The 21,605-nt window shown below is 35.7% G+C and overlaps 1 protein-coding gene and 1 pseudogene across 1 annotated transcript; one reads left to right on the top strand and one right to left on the bottom strand.

Moving 5' to 3' along the window:
- Window positions 1-325: 325 nt before the first annotated feature.
- LOC116113213 lies at window positions 326-6,139 on the bottom strand (annotated as a pseudogene).
- An 8,996-nt stretch (window positions 6,140-15,135) lies between these two features.
- LOC116113218 (laccase-16-like) lies at window positions 15,136-19,644 on the top strand. Its single transcript, XM_031399370.1, has 6 exons — window positions 15,136-15,230; window positions 17,290-17,441; window positions 17,517-17,761; window positions 17,859-17,987; window positions 18,170-19,087; window positions 19,188-19,644. Exons 1-6 carry the CDS (start codon window positions 15,138-15,140, stop codon window positions 19,316-19,318), a joined length of 1,668 nt encoding a protein of 555 aa, XP_031255230.1. The 5' UTR covers window positions 15,136-15,137; the 3' UTR covers window positions 19,319-19,644.
- Window positions 19,645-21,605: the final 1,961 nt, after the last annotated feature.

Consider the following 21,605-nt stretch of genomic DNA (forward strand, 5'->3'; position numbering starts at 1 on the left):
ACTCATAACAAAACTTGAATCTATCAAGTTGATGACAACAATATTTTTTCTGTCTTTGGATGACGTGATAGCTCCTAGATGACATAAAGTCTTTCTAAACTCTGATTGTACTTCTGACATAAACCCACTTCAACCCTGATTTTTTGCCCACAACAAATTTACTTTTTAATGTATATTACTATACTGCTCTACCTGTTGTAGATATTTAATTCAAGGTATTTGTTCTTATAGAGTCATAAGTTCAAGCTGTTATCATCAATATACAATGGGATAATGGATTTGCTTTAATTTTGAACATATACTTTATTACTGTTACATCATTTAGACTCCAAATTTAAAGAGATTGATTTCTTTGCAGCAGACTCTTTAAACATACTTGAAGTTATTTACAATCAGTTTTTAACCATGGAGTGGAAGCTGATTACTATCAACGAAGAGTACCACTGGCTTTTTATATGTATACCACTTTGACACAATATAAAACTCCCAGGTTTAACACACTCAGCACTGCCAAGAGCAAGAAGAGTAATCAATGTGACCATGATTTAAGTTATCCGGTATCCATCCATACTTCCCATGGTTGCTGTTATAGCAGTAACAATGGTTACAAGCAATGAGCTCAAGTAGTTCCCAAGAGCGACTGTGGTGATTGAGAGACAGAGCATAAACTCCTCATAGCATCAGGAGCTTGTTCAATAAAATTCCAACTGGCCGATAATGTGAAGACTTCTGCACAGCCTATGAGAAATAGGGGGAACTTGCCAGAAAATTGACAATGGCATTTCATCAAGTTCATAGTAGTTATGTCTTCTCACCATCCGAAGTCTTATGAACTCTGACCTGCGGCTGACACCATCGCAATATGGATATAAGAGGCCAGTACCATTCTTTGCAGTTGAGTTAGGCCATTCTTGTGACCTGTGAATTTTCTTGCGACAGGCACAATGATTAGTTCATAGATTGGAACCCAAAAGATGACACTAAGAGTGTCAAGATGGAAATTGATGCAGGTGGGATCTCGAAGCTAGAATTCCCAATTGTTGTTTCATTTTATCACCTTGCAAAGTAATAAATTGTTCATCTGACTGTAACAGTAGCAAAGATAATCCCATGCCCATACAGGAAGCAATCTTATGATAGCTTTTACTCCTCAACTTGGGTCCTGTGCAGGTCTCCATGGGCTTACTGAACCCTTAATGTGGTCTGATTGTGTCTCCACTGCTGCCTTGTCAAAGAACTGAAATTCAAAACATGCAAAAAATATTACTTTTGTTTGCTTCTTTTACGCAGGACTAGATTACTACTTGGTACATCTAAAGCAAATGACACCAACAGGAAACCAGCATCTGCTTCTATGTCTATTCAAGTGTTTGATATATGTAATCGTCCAGAAACAAACCTAAAATCATTGGTGTGATCGAGCTTGCGGCTTCCAGTGATATTAGACTCTGCATCAGTAGTCCGTATAAAAGAGACTTATCAGCTGGTACTTCAACTTGATATTTCCTTATGGATGCCACCACCACCTACAGAGACGAGTGAGAGAATTCAAATACCTTGAAATAAAAGGACTTTTACCCCATCTGTGAATTGAACCAGCTAGTGTTAGATACTGAGAGCAATAATCTAAGAGTTTGGCTGCTTCAGTTTTATGCTTAGCTCAAACTAAGCTGCTTTATCCCCAATATATATATATATATATAGAGAGAGAGAGAGAGAGAGAGAGAGAGAGAGAGAGAGATTGTGAATCAAATTTCATTACTTCGTCACAGTTATTATATGGAAAACTATGCTATCAATGTATAAATCGATTGTGCTTCTACGTGACGTTTGGACCATATCATACATGATGGACTGAGTTCGCATAAAGTAAGGAGAGAAAATGTTTTCTGCTACATTGTTTTGTTCATTAGACAAATCTGAATGATATCATCCCTTTAGAGCTTCTGTACTGAATATAGTTAGTAAATATGGTTACGGTAAAAAAAAATGGTACAAATTTTACGGAAATGATATGATAAATGTTAGAAAATATATTTATAAAAATTCAGTCTTAAAAAGAGAAAAAAGAAAAAGGGCACAAAAAAAGAGAAAAAGAAAGAAGAGGGCGCCAAAAGAAAGAAAGGGCGCCACAAAAACAGGAGGAGAGAGGAAGCGGGCGCAGAAAAGAGAAGGAGAGACGCCGAAAAGAGATCTTGACGTTGCTTTGGGTAAAAAGAGGTCGAGTATAAAAAGATGTTTTTTCGATCAAATTACATTTAAAATAATATCGTTTTGACTTAGTAAATAATAAAATTTTATTTTTAAAAATACGGTTAAATTATATATGAATTATATGTGTAATATATGGCTAAGATATATAATTTGTATATAATTTAACTGTGTTTATAGAATACAAAAATTTATATTTTATATATGAATTATATAGTTGAGTGTATAATTGGCATATAAAACGTAAATTTACTAACTACAATTATATCCCAGTTTCAATATACAACGGTTTTGTCACATCTTATTCTACTGTTAATTACTTGTGGATTGCGCAAACTAAGTACGTTTGACCGATCTTTTGAAATTTAACCTTGTGTCTTTGTTCTGCTTATTGTTTTCCCGTAGTTATATCAACCCATAACTTTCTTGGAGCAAAAAGTCATGGACAAAATCAAACAAGGCAACAAGCAGCATTTATTAACTCTTACATACCGACAAAATTCATTAACTCTTACGTACCGACAAAATTCAGATGTCAGGTAACTTTTTAATATTATGGATTATTGATTTTGACATTAACTATTGACATGTGTTTTGTATATACGAATCCTACCTTTATTGTTTTTGTATATACGAGATATTACCATCGGATCACGTAAATGAGTTGAGAAGAGTTAGAATTGGAATACTACTTTTAGTATTCTCAAAGTTAAACAGTAAAATACCTAAAAACTCACAATATTTCAACTTTATTCAATATTTTAAACCCCCTAAATTTGTTAATTCAATTAAATACCCCTAAATATTTTTAATGTTTTTGTTACGGTGACTCTAGCCACCCTCCGGCGGTGGTGGCCGGCTGTCCGTATTTGAGGGTAGTTGAAGGTGTTTTTGTTAACTTTTAATGTTTTATTTAAGGGGTGTTTTGTAAAAAAACAAATTAGGGGGTATTTTATAATTTGTAAATCCTACATCGTAATACCCGCCTAATTCAACTTTTTTTTAACTTTTTTTCAAAAAACTTTTCCCAACACAAAATTGTGAACCAACAGAGCCATAGTTTTTGCTATCAGAATTAAAAAAATGAGAGTAAGAATCCTTTATTATAATAGAAAAGTTTAAGATAATGATTATAAGTCCTAAAAATGAGAGTAAGAATCTTTATTATAATAGAAAAGTTTAAGGTAATGATTATAAGTCTACAAGTAGATAAGTACCGTATAATTTTTATCTTATTCTTATTGGCTGATTACATAGGAGATATCCTTAAATCACGTAGGGCTTAGATAGTGTGTGGTCTTTATTCACTCATGACAAAACTTGAATCTTCAAGTTATGACAACAATATTTTTTCTGTCTTTGGATGACGTGATAGCTCCTAATGACATAAAGTCTTTCTAAACTCTGATTGATACTTCTGACATAAACCCCTTCAACCCTGATTTTTTTGCCACAACAAATGTACTTTTTAATGTATATACTATATTCTGCCTATACCTGTTGTAGATATTTAATTCAAGGTATTTGTTCTTAATAGAGTCAGTATCAAGAACTGTTATCATCAATATACAATGGGATAATGGATTTGCTTTATTTTGACATATACTTTATTACTGTACATCATTTAAAGACTCCAAATTTAAAGAGATTGATTTTCTTGCAGCAGACTCTTTAAACATACTGAAGTTATTTACAATCGTTTTTAACCATGGAGTGGAAGCTGATATACTACAACGAAGAGTACCCCTGGCTTTTATATGTATACCACTTTGACACAAATATAAAAACTCCCAGTTTAACACACTCAGCACTGCCAAGAGCAAGAAGAGTCAAGGTGACCATGATTTAAGTTATCCTTATCCATCCATACTTCCCACTGGTTGCTGTTATAGCAGTAACAATGGTTACAAGCAATGAGCCAAGTAGTTCCCAAGAGCACTGTGGTGAGTGAGAGAGCAGAGCATAAACTCCTCATAGCATCAGGAGCTTGTTCAGAAAAAATTCCAACTGGCCGATAAATGTGAAGACTTCTGCACAGCCTATGGAAAATATTGGGGAACTTGCCAGAAAATTGACAATGGCATTTCATCAAGTTCATAGTAGTTTGTCTCTCACCATCCGAAGTCTTATGACCTCTAGAACTGCGGCTGACACCATCGCAAATATGGATATAAGAGGCCAGTACCCATTCTTTGCAGTTGAGTTGGCCATTCTTGTGACCTGTGAATTTTCTTGCGACAGCACAATGATTAGGTCATAGATTGGAACCCAAAAGATGACACTAAGATGTCAAAGATGGAAAGTGATGCAGGTGGATCTCGAAGCTAGAAATCCCAATGTGTGTATTCATTTTATCACCTGCAAAGTAAATAAATTGTTCATCTGACTGTAAACGTAGCAAAGATAATACCAGTGGCCCTTACAGGAAGCAATCTTTGATAGCTTTTAGCTCCTCAACTTGGGTCACTGTGCAGAGTCTCCATGGGCTTACTGAACCTCTAATTGTGGTCTGATTGTGTCTCCACTGCTGCCTTGTCAAAGAACTGAAATTCAAACATGCAAAAAATATTACTTTTGTTTGCTTCTTTTACGCAGGACTAGATTACTACTTGGTACATCTGAAAAGCAAATGACAACCAACAGGAAACCAGCATCTGCTTCTAGTCTATTCAAGTGTTTGATATATGTAATCAGTCCAGAAACAAACCTAAAATCATTGGTGTGATCGAGCTTGCGGCTTCCAGTGAATTAGACTCTGCATCAGTAGTCTCGTATAAAAGAACTTATCAGCTGTACTTCAATTGATATTTCCTTATGGTGCCACCACCACCTGACAGAGACGAGTGGAGGGCTGCCTCCAGGTTTTTGGTTCCTGTACAATCGACTACCTGAAAAGAAAGTTATAACAGCAATTGCCATGGCTACTGCTGGAATTCCGAAACCCAATCCCCAACCCACATTACTTGTATCCAGACAAGCAAGAAGAAGCAACAAGAGCACCAATATTGATCGAAAAATAAAACCAGTTGAAGAAGAGCCCTTGTGCTTCTTCTCAACCTCATCAGCATCATCAAACTGATCTGCTCCATATGATGAGACACAAGCTTATCCCACCAGTGCCGAGTGCTATCATGTAGAGTGCCACATAGCATGCTGCCTTTTGTGCTTCTGTTGCATGGCAATTACCGTATGTATCACATGTTGGCTTTAGCCCAGGTACTGATGCTGTCAATGTTAGGAATGTCTCTCCCCTGTGAAATCAAAACTTCCATTGTTTACTAATAACATAGATTAAAAAAAAGCTTGCCTAAAGCTCAGGTTCAAACATTAGGAGAACTTATTTACTAAAAATAATTCTAAGACCCGATTATTGATTAAATATGCATCCAACAATATGAAACGATAGAGGCAAAACATGTTCGTTTTCTAATCATATTTCTGGAGTCATTTTAATTAGTTGAAACTAAATTCATTCAACTTAATGTCGAAACACCAGAAGAGTTTTAAGTATCTAAGCAGCAAGATGCTAGTGTCAGTTGAGTCAAACTTACAAAACATAAATGATTGAGAAAATGGCAATTGTCCAAAATCGCCGAGATATCATCAGCTAGAATGCCCCAATCAATGGTGTGATGTAGCATGTTCCACCCCAGTCCGAATTGGTTTTGTAGCTTAGCACTGCTCAGTTTTAGACAATGCTTGAGTACAGCACCATTTAGTACCCATCCCATAGTAAGCCAATCTTTCAGCACACCATTTCCTGTCAATCAAAAGCAAAACTTGTTAGCATATTCTTTCCTCAACCAGATTCAGTATCATAATATATATAACGAGTACCTAATGAAGGGGCAGGCCTTCCAGGTTCCAGTTTCTTCTTATTAGCTGGATTTCCCCTGAAATCTACAGTCCCATCTTCGTAAATCATCATCTTCCACCTCCAATTTGCTTAAAGTTCCATCTTTTGGGTTAGAAATTCTTCCCCATGGGCTTCTCAGTGACTTGTGTGTTGGCTTTTTTATGTTTCTATTGAAAATTAGACTTCAACCCAATTATTCCAGTTCAAGCAACTTAAATCAGCGATTAAGAACAATCATCTACTTCAAAATAAAGCTTAACAATATAACTTTTCCTCCTACAGTGGCTTGTGATGTAGCCTGGGAGCTGCATAATTTGCTAGTGAAATACTACAGAGTCAAATTGGATTAGCCAACACTCATACTAGAGGCGACAGGCTAGTAGCCACTGAACTGACCCAACAATTGTTTAATCTTTTATGGTCTGATCTGTTAACAGGAAAATTATATAAAAATACAAATGAACGTGGGGTTCTTGGCTAAAGTGTTGACTGGTTTACCACATAGAACATGGAAAAATATAGTATAATGGAAGAGATTTTGTTTTGTCATCTGGTGCAAGTTATATATACAGCGCGCAGAGTTGAAGATTTGCAAACCAAGTGTAAAGTCAGTGCTCAGGTCAACCTTTTCGCTTTCCATAGAAGAAAAATTGTCCTATAAAAATTTGAAAGTCGGGTTTGTGGGCTGCTAATTTCAGTATCTCCCATTTTATGTTTTACAAGTCTTACCATTATTTCTATGTACAATAATCATATTTAATTTTCAGATCAGCAACTTCACGGTTGATTTGAATAAGAAGATATTACTACACATGGTTTAAGATAGTTTGTCTCTTTTGTTAATTATTTGCACTGGCAAAGAGTATATTCTATCAATCCCATCGGCCAGTAGCAGATCTAGAAATTTTTGTTAAGGTGGGTCAAAATAAAAACTAATTACACATTAATATTTTTACTATTAATATTTTATTAGAGTGGACCAAAATCCAAAAATTATATATGTTAGTATTTTTTTTTTTAAATGTGGGTTGGATCCGCCCCTTCCACCAGGTGATCTATAATAAAAGAGCAAAAGGAGGTTCTATAAGCTCCTGAATTCGAATCTCCCTAGACACTAATAAGGGTGATCACTAGGGTTTTTACCCGCCGACAGATCTACAGTCCTAGAATTAGTTGTGAGATGTGTACAAATTAGTCCGGACACCCTGGTAATTAAAAGGAGTCTATATTCAATCACACTTTTTCTTATACAACTGTAAAATTTGTTTCAAAACTGGTGAACAGAGCAGAATCTAAGAAAACACATATGAAAATCATACTGATACTGCCTAGGCAAAGTTTAGCAGATTCACAAAGCAAGCAAGAAGAAAGCTGCTAAAATTTGGTTTTTAATAACAAAAGAATATCACGAGTCAGATTAATCAACAATACTACAGACACCGGGGTTTTTACACCGAAATTTTGTACGGACCGGCCACGTATCTCCTAACTTAAACCATTCAGCACTTAACGTTATTAATTTTTTTTAAAATATAAAAATTTTAAAAAAAAATCTGGAATGGACGGACGTCCATTACATATGGCTAAAAATTTTAAAAAAAAATCTGGAATGGAATGGACGGGCGTCCCTACTCTAATGAACGCTCGTCCTTAAAGAATGGACGACCGTCCATTAAGTATGGAAAAAAAAAAATTTTAAATTTTAAAATAAATATGGAAAAATTTTTTTTTTAAAAAATCTAGAATGGATCCCGTCCATAAAGAATGGACGGGCGTCCCTACCTAATGGCTGTCCATATTTAATGGGCGGGCGTCCATACTTAATTAACTCTTTTTTCTTTTGGCTGGGAACATGTCGCCAACTCTTTTTGACTTTTTTTTTTTCTTTTTTCTACAAACTAGTAAAGAATCTGGCATGCTGTTTATGTACAAATTATATATGGGTTGTGCGAAAGCCCACCTGGCGAGAAAAAAAGCTCCACCTGTTTCGGTACAACTTTTCGGTGTATTTTTCGGTGGATATAGTATTTTTCCAATTAATAACTTCCCTAAAAGAAAGTACCCAAAAAATAATACAAAAAAATCTGTACTCATCATAATTCTAACCTTGTATTATAATTAAGTCCCCATGAACTGATGCAAGCCCCTCTGTTCTTTCCCTCCTTTGAGAATGAAAGACCTTAACTCTGAGTTGTTTTTAAATACTAATAACAACCCGCCAGCTGCTTCTCAGCTATATATGATTTGTAAGTCGACTCAAAGTTCAAACTGATTTTTTTGTTCTTATTATTGGGAAACACCGTTCTCACTCGTTTGTCAATTCAGATCTCCGTACGTTGGGTGGTACAGTGACCAATTTTGGACATAAAATAGTGGTGAACGTCCGTACAAGAATACCATCAAATACCATTGTTTATATAGTCAAGATCTGTGGCAGTTTTTGAAGAAAAATTCTATGAAATGCAGAAGAATCTACCGTCCCAATGGAGAAAATTAGCATTGGAATCATATGATTTAAAGCTTTAATTAACTTGGTGATGACAAAGTGTGAACAAGAGAAAAGGCGAGCTTGAATCCTTCTCCAAAATGACAGGATATTTTTATAAGGAAAGGTACCTGTTCATTTGTTTTTTAAGTTTTGTACTGTTCGTGGTTGCCATTGCCGGGCAATTGTCTGCTAGCCTTTGTCCCTTCTTCATCTTTCTCATTCACCACAAGTTGTCCGTTCAAACTTCGTATTACCTGAATATCAAAAGTTGTAAGGACATTTATCTCATTTTGCAAAGAGTGCAAGTTAGGTATGGGTCCTCTTTAGAATCCCTAAACTTTCTCTCACTTTCTTCTCATTAACCAAACAGCTACAACAAACAAATTCTTGGTAGAGTTTGACTGTAACACCGATTTTTAAACAACACAAACTCCGCCGATACATGTTAGTAATACCGAGGCCTACTCTAAAATAACTTTATAAAATATTTTCTTACTTCTTCTAATTTCAATATATCATCAAAAATAAATTCTAATTTTAATATATCATCAAAAATAAAAAATAAAAATTGGGTATAATTTGGGATTCCGATGCCAATTTTTTTTTTTTTTTGGTTATTGATGTGTCTGAGTCAACTTACGTACACTTCAACTAATCCTCAACACTAAACAAAGCTCCTAAACAAGGATAAGCCGTACGGTTTGTGGCCAACAATAGGCCGAACAACATGGTCCTACCCAAACTTTGCCTTAAAGACAATCTAATACTCAAAAAGTTTAAAAATGACAAATACCCACTTTTCGTCTACATCTGTTAGTGTATTCCGTCTATGATCACGGAAAAGACTAAAACACCCTCTTTCTTCTTACTCCTCTTTTCTTCTTCATTTTCTTCTCCGCGGCTTTATACACCTTGTTCTCCAAGATTCATCTCTTTCTCTATCTCTCTAGTATCTTAATCAATCAATTCCCCTTCAAAATCACCAATCTCTTTTTTTTTTTTTTTTTTTTTACACTTTACGCGGCAATGAAGAAGGTCGGTTATGGTGATGTGGATATTATAGTGGGGGAGACCGATTGGCCGTCAGCGGGTGACTTGAACCAACCGGATTCAAATTTACAGAACATGCTGTGGTATATTGGGAACCTTGTGAAGTACGTGAACTCTGGTGAAGGGACGCCTCTGATGCCTAATCTGATTTTTGAGGTTTACATTTTTGCTTTGTTCAATGAGAATCTGAAACCGTCTATCTCGGAGCAGAATTTCGGGTTGTTTAAACCGAATCTGATGCTTTAAACTGTCTATCAATCTATCTAAAATCTTAATTCATCATCTTTTGGTATTGGCGGCGGCAAAGGTGGTGGCAGCGGTGGTTGTGGCAGAATGATGGGTGGGGTTCGACGGGTGTGGTTAGAAGAGTTTTGAGAGGAGATGGTGGTGGGACTAGTGATAGTGAAGCCAATGGCTAAGGGTAAGCACAGAAGTAAAGCACAGAAGAAAGATAGTGGAGATGGAGACAACATGTTTTCCTTCTTTCAAAGTATCAAAAAAGAAAAAAAAAGGTTGGTGATTTTGAAGGGGAATTGATTGATTAAAGATTTTAGAGAGAGAGAAAGAGTGGGATTTGGTGGGGGGAGATGCTCCAGGTTTGTGTTTAAGTTCATAAACAAAATTTGACCGCTTAATCAAAGACATAATATGAATCACATATAAAAGTTAACAGAAATTAGAGACTCTTGAGATGAAATCTTGGAAAAGGAGATGTGTGTAAAGAGGAGGAAGAAGAAAAGAGGAGGAAGAAGAAAAGAGCATTTTAGTTTTTGTATAATTATAGATGGAATTCAATAACAGATATGGATGGAAAGCAGGAATTTGTCATTTGCAAACTTTTTTCGGTACTACGTTGTCTTTAAGGCAAAGTTTCGGTAGGAACACATCGTTCGACCCCAACAATATTAGCAATCGTTCTTATGATTCGACCTTTGACTCCAAGCTTTTACCACTCGACTAATCTATTGTTGGTAATGGCAATTTCATCTTCCTAAGTCCTAATATATAATTTAAGCTTAAACTTTCAAAAAAAAAAAAAATACAAATATAAAATGTATTAGTATTATCTAATAATTATAAATGTATTAATTAACGAGAATTTTATAAATACAAAACTTATGCGCTCCATTTGGTTCACTTTTTTGCAAGTTTTAGAAAAGTTTTTAAAAAAAAAGTTAAAAAAAGTTGAATTGGGTGGGTATTACGATGTAGGATTTAGAAATTAATAAAAATACCCCCTATGTTTGTTTATTTACTAAACACCCCTATAATCAAACTTTGAAAGTTAACAAAAACACCCCCAACCCACCTATTTAATAATCACAACCAGCCACCACTGCCGGAGGGTGGCCGAAGTCGCCGTATCGGCTCATGACAGACTGGATCTTGCCGGTCGTGGGCTGATATGGCCTTTGCCGGCCAGATCCACCGTGGATCTAGCCAGCAAAGGCCAGATCTGGCCGCATTTGCTCGTCAACGACGGCCAAAGATACGGCCGTCGTTGATGGTCAACGACAACCATATGTTGGCCGTCATTGACGTCTGGTTACGGCCTTAGATTTGGCATTTTTGGGTCAGATCCACCGTGAATCTAGCCGAAAAAGGCTAGATCGGCGCACTACCGGTCAGATTCAGTCGATAGTGCGCTATTATATCATATTCCGGCTAACTTCCGGCAGTGGTGGCCAGAATCTGGTATAATGTGGGTTTAGGGGTGTTTTTGCAATTTTGAAAAAATATTTAGGGGTATTAATTAAATTAACAAATTTAGGGGGTTTAAAAAAAGTTGAATAATATTAGATAATATTATGAGTTTTTAGGCATTTTACTGTTTAACTTTTTTTTGAATACTAATAATAGTATTTCCAAAAACCAACCAAACGGAGTCATGTTTATTTTAATTTAAAATAGTATTATACTTTTAACTTTCCTCCTATATTTCATTTATGACTACGTCGTTGAACTCAAGTAGCTCGCAAGAGCATAAACAAACTCCTCATGGCATCATGAGCTTGTTCATAGAAAAATTTCAACTGCCGGATAAATGTTAAAGACTTCTGCACACACCTTACGAGGAAGAGTAATGTTACAATTATTGAAAAAGCATATTGAATTCATGCACCGAACAGACGTGACACTATCCACTTTTTTTAAAAACAAAATTCATAATTAATCAACAATCATGATTGCTACGTCTATCGATGCATGAATTCGATATCCCTTTTTCAATAACTGTATCATTTTCCTATGAGGAAATATTGGGGAAGTTGCAAGAAAATTGACAATGGCATTTCGTCAAGTTCATAGTGCCTTCTCACCTTCCGAAGTCTTATGAACCCAAAAACTGTGTGCACATCATCACAAATATAGTGCCCATCTGTTAGAGGCTTGCAGCTGAGTCAGGCCATTATTGTGACCTGTGAATTTTCTTGCCACAGGCACTGCGGTTAGGGCTATTCAAAAGCGGTCAACCAAACCGGTTTTTCAGTTCAGAAAAATTCCTGAACCGAAACCAAATATGTTTAGGGAGAAAACCAGTTTTTCGGTTAATCGGTTTTCCCCTTTTTATTGGATAAAACTTATTATTTTTTTAATTAATTAAATTGTAAACATCAACAATACATATCCAAATAAAGATTAAACATTCATATATATTTATTGACCGCAACTAACAATACATTAAAAATTGATACAAATAAAAGTTTGAAATTAAACAAAAATAAAAGTTCGTAATGAAACATCCATAATAAAACAATTAAATAACTAAATAAGTCCCAATGGAAAATAACAAAAGAAATTGTACAAATTTAGGGGTTAAGATTTTTTTTTTTATTATTTAATATATATATTAGTAAACCGGTTCAAAAAACTGATTTCGGTTAACCGGTTTTCACCTGAACTGAAAACCAAACCTAAAATCCGGTTTTTTGAATTCTTTGAACCATAACTGAACTGTTTTTTCGATTAACAGATTTTTCAGTTCGGTTCGGTTTTTGCCTTTTTTTTTTAACACCCCTAACTATGGTTTGGTGATAGATTGGAACCCAAAAGATGACACTAATTGCTCATGGTCAGGACGTACCAAGATTATTTCAATAATTTATCTTTTAATAGGTTATTATATTATGTTTCATTCAGTAATCTTGTATTATTCAGGTAATATGAGAGGTGATATAGGAGGTTATGTAATTACCGACTCAGAGTGTGACATTTTAAGATTACCGTGGTAATCCTCTTTTTGTTCTAATTTTATCTTTATTTAATAAAAACTCCGAACACAAATGCTCTCCTTTTGATGTCAAATAACAATTTACCAAACTTGTTGAATGAATTCTTTAACCTCATTAATTAATTATTTAGGCATTTCAATAAAATAATATTTAAGTATTTTATAATTACTATCAAACATAATAATAATTTATACCCATTAATTTTCAATGTTATCTATCTTACTGGTAATCTTTTTTTGATAATAAAACATTGTCGGAACCAACCACCCCGTAAGAGTGTTGAAGATGAAAAGTGATGCAGGTCTTTTTATTTATATTTTTAGTTAAATTTTTGGAAAATAAATAAATAAATATATTTAAAATGGGGATTTTGGAAAACATGATTAGTGAAAAATATAATGAAAAATGGGCTATGAAATTCGGGTATCAAGCCCATTGTTTATTGGGCCTGAGAGTGATATTAAATTAATGGTTTAAAAAAATAAAGAAATAAAAAAGAAAAGTATAATTAATGGTGTTCTAGAAGTTTGTGAAGTAGCAGCAAGATCCAAAGCAATATAAATGATCGTCATGACATTATTTTGGCGAAACTTTTTGTCTTATAATTTACTTTAAATTAATTAATTAATTAATTAACTATCTCGTTACATTTTGATTGCACTGAATGCATGATTACGACGAAATGTTCCTAAAATAATAAAAACATTAATTCAAACATACCAACAATGAACTAAATTTTATAAATTATTATTAATATTAATATTTTAATGAAATAAACAATCTTAACTATTGCTAATCATGTCATATCAGCGCATATGTACAAGAAGGGAACCTATCAAATAAATATACACCATAGTAGATTAAACAGTCCATTAATTTAATTAGTGATATAGGACAAATACAACTTCTAACACCCTCCTCTCACGCTGATTACCACCCACTAGCTTAGCGTGATATGGGACAAATACAACTTCTAACACTCTCCTGTCACGTTTGGCGTGAGAGGCACCAGTCCAAACCATCAATTTAGCGATGTGAGACAAATACAACTTCTGGATGAGGGTCCAAACTCATCATCATTCCAAACAAACATAGTTGCGAAAGCATGATAAAAGTCTCAAAAGTTAGTTCCAAAGAGGAGAGAGTCAAACCACGTATATATATCATAACAGCTCGTCAAATTACTGATGCAAGACAAATTTAACTTCTAACAGTATTCAACTTTTTTTTTCTGAAAACAATAGAAATGGAAGATGAAAATGCACAAGCTTAAAAACAAGGTTGCATGGGTTCAGCTTTGTTATGCCTGAAAAAGTTGGGTTGACACCAAACCTTGTCAGCGTGAGCGGTAAGAGCTTAGATAGGTTCTACAACCATTTAGACGCAGCCACGTCGCATGCTGACGTGAGCAGCATGCTCCTGCCAGTGTAGTGGATATGCACCAAAGTAGCGAAAGGCTGGAAACGTTCCACGTGTCCAATCCCTGCACAAGTCAAGGAAATCACTCGAGCAGGTTTGCAACGGGATATAAAGAAGGATTTGCACGGCAATCTGACCTACTCACAGATTCAGTAATCATTACATCAATTCATTCCACTATAAATAGAGGGTTCATCTCCCGTTTGTAGATTAGCTAATTTTTCTTTGAAATAACATACATTTTCTCTCTCTCTCGTGTATTTACTTGTATTCTCTAAGCTATAAATCAGCTCGCAACCTGATCTCATATATTAATACAATATCAGTGGATGTAGGATTCACTTGTTTAAGCATGCGAGCCACTTTAAACATTGTTCTTTATCTTTTATTCAACCCAATACCCCTCATATACACGTGTGTCTTCTAAATCAGCTAAGCATTTCCTACGTGTGATTAATTAGTGTCAAAATTAAGCACCAACAAGCTTCATTATCTCCTGAGTTTGACCTCTTTCTGGGTTGAAAATCAATGCTCTTTCTGGGTTGAGAACTCTGGCTTCAAATAATAAAGTTCATCAAGTCTCGATTTGATTCCAAAATGTTCTAGATGATAAACAACTACTTCGTGTAATGCAAAAGAAATTCAATAATAATTTTCTTTCCCCCAACTGGATTTTTTTATACGTATATTCCCATCTAACTACCTAACTGGTAAAAACTGGCAAAAAGAGCTTCCCGATCAAGTTATATTATATATAAAGATTTGCCAGATTGTTCGTTTCGTTTTACATCACGTTTGATTTGTGCATTGAGAGTAGCCAGAAATATTATATATAGCTGTAGAAAACATTTGAGACTATATATTAAGAGAGCTGAGAGGGCAGATGGCGTCATGGATTCCAATCGTTACGCTAGTGATCGGCGGTTGCCTGTTTCCGGCTTCAGTGGACTGCTTGGTTCGAATGTACAAGCTCGATGTAAGTCCTTTGTTCAAACTCATGCATTGGGTTATTGCATATATATATATATATGTTTTGCCTCACAGCTCTTAGAAGAAAATTTTAATGGCGGGGGTGAGTTTCTGTATGTATAAAATTAAATCCATAAGAAGAGAGCTTTAGGGTTTTCATCAAAGCTACGTTCTGAAAGTTTTTTTTTCTGGATCGTTTGAATCAGAGCTTCCGCTTCACGTTTTTGATTGGTTTCTTCATGTAAACATGAAGTTAATTGATGGTCTTACTTACTCTTTATTAGCATAGACGGAGGGAGGGTCACATGACCCCCATTGAATTTTTTTTTTTTTTTGGTAAGCGGGATGTCCGGGTCAGCTTGTGCGTCAACTAATCCCGACGGACCCTAAAGTTAATGGTAAAGATAATTCTCTAGTGGTCACCCATATTAGCAACCGAGGGAAACAAGCTCAGGATTTCTTGATAATACACCTAAGAGTCCCAATCGACCGCCTGACCAATTAAAAAATGATCAAATATATAAATGAAATTAACTTTTAAAATTTAAAATTTTCACATAAAGATTCATCAAATGTATCAAATTAAAGTTTTAGTTTTTACAAAATACCTCACAAATACATTTCATAAATTATATAATGAATTTTATATCTATTATTTGATTGTACCAAGAACAAAATAAATAAAGTTAACCGCCACCGGGTGGCCGGCTGATCAACTGGCACTCTTGGCTACAATGTTTTATTATGAAAACTAGATAAATCTTTAAATGTTTCATTAATAGAAATATTATTGTAGTTTAATTGGGAGATATTTGGACTTATGTTGACTTAATAATTTGTTTATTAGTAAATTTTATTGGTCGTGTTTTACACTGTTAAACATTATTTATTATATTTCATATGGTGAAACACAATTAACACGTATTAATTATAAAAAACGTTATAAATAAATATTTATATTTTTGTAAATGTTATACCCAATATATTCCTTATTATAAATTTATTTATAACTGTATTATTAAAGTTTAATTTATATCTTACCACATTGGAATGAGTTTTTGACTATGACCAAGCTCCACGTTAATGTTATTATTTGCAAGTATCATTATCCTTATTTTGCATTACCTAATTTAAGTACTTGACATGTTTATCACGACAAAATTAATTTCCAAATCTATGTTATTAAGTTGAGGTGACAGACCACCCAACTATATATATATATGTTTTTTTTTTTTAAATGCCAAAATCAAAGTAGCATTATTGTAGCCCACATATAGTGTATGATAATTAATATTAGGCTCCGATTGGTACAAAATTTTGTCAGTATTCTTGTTTCTATTCTATCCAAAATATACATTTATTCTCTTATTCTCAAAATATTATTTTATATTATTCAATTTCCCCTAAATTTATTGATTTAACTAAACACTCCCAATTTTTTTTTAGAAATTGACAAAAACACCCCAGCAACCCACATTTGCCAAATTCCTGCCACTACCGTCGAAAGCTAGCCGGAATCTGGTATAATGGTGCATTACTAGTTGAATCTGGCCGATAGTACGCTGATCTAGCATTTTTCGGCCAGATCTAAGGTGGATCTGGCCAGAAAAAGCTAGATCTTTGGCCGTAATCAGTCGTTGACCATCAACGATGACCATATCTTTGGTCATCGTTAACAACCAAATGCAGCCAGATCTAGCCATCAATGGCCAGATATAACTGTAGATCTGGTCTTTTCCGACCAAATCTACCGTAGATCTGGTCGAAAAAGGTCATATCGACCGATACGATGACTCCGGCCACTCTCTGGCAGTGGTGGTTGGCTGTCAGTATTTAATTGGTAGGTTGGGGGTGTTTTTATTAATTTTTAATATTTTATTATAGGGTGTTTAATAAATAAACAAACATAGAGAGGTACTTTTATTAATTTTTAAATCCTACATCATAATACCCACCCAATTTTACTTTTTTCAAAATATTATTCTAAAAAAGTATTAGAATAATGGACCAAAACGTACCCTAAATTCTCAATAACGTCCTACTTGGATCTGGTCTCTGTCTCTCAGGTGGTGATGAAGAACACCACTAAATTGTGTTCAACTAAACCCATTGTTACAGTCAATGGAATGTTCCCTGGTCCTCGTCTCATTGCTAGAGAAGACGATACACTGCTTGTAAAAGTCATCAACCATGCCGATTACAATGTCACAATCCACTGGTAATTAACCATTTCATAACACAAACTTCTTGTTTTTAATTATCAAAGTCAAAACAATATATATGTATATTTCAGGCATGGAGTTAAACAATTTCGGACTGGTTGGGCTGATGGTGCTGCATACATAACTCAGTGCCCGATTCAACCTGGCCAAACTTACTTGTATAATTTCACGCTCAGCGGCCAAAGGGGTACTCTTTTTTATCATGCTCACATTCTCTGGCTCCGGGCCACTGTCCATGGAGCTCTTGTCATCTTGCCCAAACGTGGTGTTCCTTATCCCTTCCCTAAACCTCATAAGGAAGAAGTCATCCTGTTAGGTTATTACCCAATTCAATCATAATAAGCTGAATTTACTGTAATTGTTGTTAATTGTGTATTGTAATTTGATTTTGGTTACTCTTTTTTTACTTGTAGCTGAATGGTGGAAATCAGATGTTGAAGCTGTCATCAATCAAGCTCTCCAAACTGGCCTCATTCCCAATAGGTCTGATGTTCAGACCATCAATGGCTATCCAGGGCCTGTCTCAAGCTGCCCTTCAGAGAGTAATATATCTAACTTAATCCATACACAAGTCTAGGGACGGATCTCTTAAAAGGGGCGAGTGGGGGCTAATGACCCTACTCAGTTTTTTATAGGATTATATATTAAATCACTTTGAATCGAATCTTAGGTCCTTCCCTGGTTATGTTTGCACATATTTTGACAATGTTTCCATGATTTCCAGGAGGATATACGTTACATGTAGAACCTGGGAAGACATACATGCTAAGAGTCATTAATGCTGCACTGAATGAATTTTTCTACTTTAAGATTGCTGGCCATGAACTCATCGTGGTTGAGGTTGATGCTTCATATACAAAACCCTACAAAACTGAGACAGTTCTCATAGCTCCTGGCCAAACCACAAATCTTCTTTTAACAGCAAGTATAAGAACCGGCAATTTCATGGTTGCCGCCTCACGTTTGAACAGCAACATAACCGCCACTGGCACGTTAAACGGTATTATTGGTAGTCATGATGATGCAGCCACCATTGTCACTATCCCAATCGCAGCTTCTGAAAACGCCAGCACCCAACTTGTCGACAACGTTACTGATCATGCCTTAAGAAGCCTAAACTCAAAAGAATATCCTACTACAGTCCCCTTGAAGATTGATCATTCTCTTTTTTTCACCATTGGCCTTGGAATGATGCCTTGTTCAACTTGTGTTATTGGCAATCGTGCTGTCGCTCACATTAACAATGTCACTTTCGATGAGCCAAGTATCTCGCTCCTTCAAGCTCATTTCTACAACATAAAAGGAGTTTACACAGACGATTTCCCTGCCAACCCACTTAATAAATTCAACTATACGGGCGAACAACCAAAGAACCCTCATACCATGAAAGGGACAAGAGTTTATCGCCTTCCTTACAACTCAACCGTACAAATAGTTTTACAAGATACGGTGATGTTTTCCGGGGAAAGCCACCCGTTGCACTTGCATGGCTTCAATTTCTACGCAGTTGGAAGCGGGTTAGGGAATTTCAACCCCAAGAAGGACCCAAAGAAATTCAATCTTGTTGATCCTGTAGAGAGGAACACCATTAGCGTCCCTGCTGGTGGATGGACCGCTATCAGATTCAGGGCAAATAACCCAGGTAATATATATATATATATATATATCTCCAAGAATATGAATTAGAATATAATAAAATCTCTTGGCATTCATTCTCTAATAAAATAGTTGTTGTTTTATAGGGGTTTGGTTCATGCATTGCCATTTGGAGGTGCACAAAACATGGGGGATGAGGATGGCATTTGTAGTGGACAATGGGAATGGCCCCAATGAATCAATTTTGCCACCTCCCACTGACCTTCCCGAGTGTTAGCAAACAAAAAGTGATTGGCGAAACAGCCCACAAATGAAAATGGGTGAAAATACAAAGATGTCTTTTGAGCAAGCTCAAAGAAAGCCTGCGTTTTGAGCTCTAAAGTACTGCCGGCTAAGCCTCCAGTGGTCACTGTTATTAGCAGTCGAGATAAATCGAACTCAAGACCTCCTGGGTTATACTAAAAGAGTCTCTATTCAATCACTTGGCTACCTAAGGGTGGTTAAGCCTACTCATAATGGAATAAACGTCTATTGGGTTTTTGTTTTTGTATTTTTTGGGATTTAAATTATTGTACCAGAATCACTTCATTCAACATATTTATATTATGCTAACTTTTTGTTGTTTATTTCAATCAAAAGTTCAATAATGCATCCACAATATGATATCAATAATGCTACGGACACCGGGACTCTACACCAAAATCTTACATTGACTTACGTGTCCCGTGACTCACACCAGCCACGTTTCACGTTCACAAATTTTTTTCTAGTGAATGGCCATTCATCAACTATGGACGGCCCTTCACTTACCATAGACTCCCGTCCATATTATATGGACGAGAGTTCATTTACTATGGACGGGAGTCCTCATTTAAAGGACGCTCGTTCATCAGTAAATGAAATAAACAATATAAACAAAAATAATGGATGGTCGTCCCTAAATAAAGGACGGGCATCCACATATAATGGACGCATGTCCAATCTTTAAACAATAACATTTTTATAAAGAAAAGTAATGGATAGGCGTTCATATGTTAATGGGTGTCCATTATTAATGGTTTTAAAAAATTAAAAAAAAAATTAATTGACGAGAAAGACGGAAGCGCTGGAGGAAGAAACCGAGAAATGAAGGAGAGAACTAAAAAAACTAACTATTGAAATTGAAGTATGTGAAGAGGATAAGAAAGTTTTCGAATCAATTGCTGCTCGAGCGGTTGAATTGGAAACTGAGGTTTCGAGACTCCAACATGACCTGATCACCGCGATAAGCGAAGGAGATGAGGCGAGTGCTGAGGTGGCAAAGTTGAAAAAGAGTCTGGGAGAGAGGGGAGTGAAATTGGAGGGATTAGAGAAAGAAATTGATGGATTGAAGAGTGAGAAAGCTGATAGTGAGAAGAAAGTGAGGGAGTTGGGACTTTGGAAGTGAGGGAGTTGGAAGAGAAGAGTAAAAGGGTGAGAGTTGCAAAGGAAATGAGGGAAAAAATTGGTGACAAAGAGAGGGAAATTAGTGGGTTTAAGAAGACAGTTAATGTTTTGGAGTCTTTTTTGGATAAGTGGAAGGTTGAGAAGAAGTCAGTGGAGGGAAGTTTGAAGTAATCAGAGAGCAAATCCAAGGAAATAGAGGCCAAGATTTCTGAGTTGGAGAAAGAGATTGATGAGGCGAAGACGGTGATTAGTGGACTCAAGGAGAAGACATTGGACGGTTTTAATAGGAATGTGAGGGATTTTAAACCCTCTGTTGATGATGGATGGAAGAAGTCAAACTTGCAATGGCTGGTTGTGGCTGCAATTGCTTATGTTGTTGTCGTTGCTGTGATCAGTGTTTGCTATACACGGCGGAGGTGAATGCATATCTGGGCCACGTGTATGCGATAAACTTTCAATTTTGATTAAAGGATGACTTTCCAGAAATGGTGAACGACTGTCCCTTTATTTTATTTAAAATATTATTTTTTTCAAGCGTTCACACGTTAGGGACGCCCGTCCACAAGTTAGGGACGGGTGTCCAAATTTTTTTTTTTTTTATATTTACATTATGGACGGGCGTCCCTTATTTGCAGGCGTTCATTAATATATGAACGCCCGTTCATTAATTTTGTTTATAAAAATTTTATTATTTGAAGACTGGACGGGTGTCCACATATCCTTTATTTAGGGACGGCCGTCCATTATTTTTGTTTATATTGTTTATTTCATTTATTGATGAACGAGCGTCCTTTAAATGAGGACTCTGGTCCATCGTAAGTGAACGATCGTCCATAATTGATGAATGGCCATTCACTAGAAAAAAATTTGTGAACATGAACGTGGCTGGTGTGAGTCACGGGACACGTAAGTTGGTGTAAAGTCCCGGTGTTCGTATGTAACGCCCCACTTGAGGTACGTAGTTAATGCTTCTTCTTTTGCTCTTTTTGAGTTGATTCATTAGTATTATTATTTGGTTGGCCTTAGAGTGATATGTTGAACACTTGCCTTGAAATTGGTTGAAAATAGAAGAAGTTTAGTGTTTCAGGCTTCGCCGGGGCGAAGAATAATCCTCGCCACAGCGAAGCGGTGTTGAAGCC

This window comes from Pistacia vera, unplaced genomic scaffold (assembly GCF_008641045.1).
Source record: "Pistacia vera cultivar Batoury unplaced genomic scaffold, PisVer_v2 Contig675, whole genome shotgun sequence".
NCBI classification, from domain to species: domain Eukaryota; kingdom Viridiplantae; phylum Streptophyta; class Magnoliopsida; order Sapindales; family Anacardiaceae; genus Pistacia; species Pistacia vera.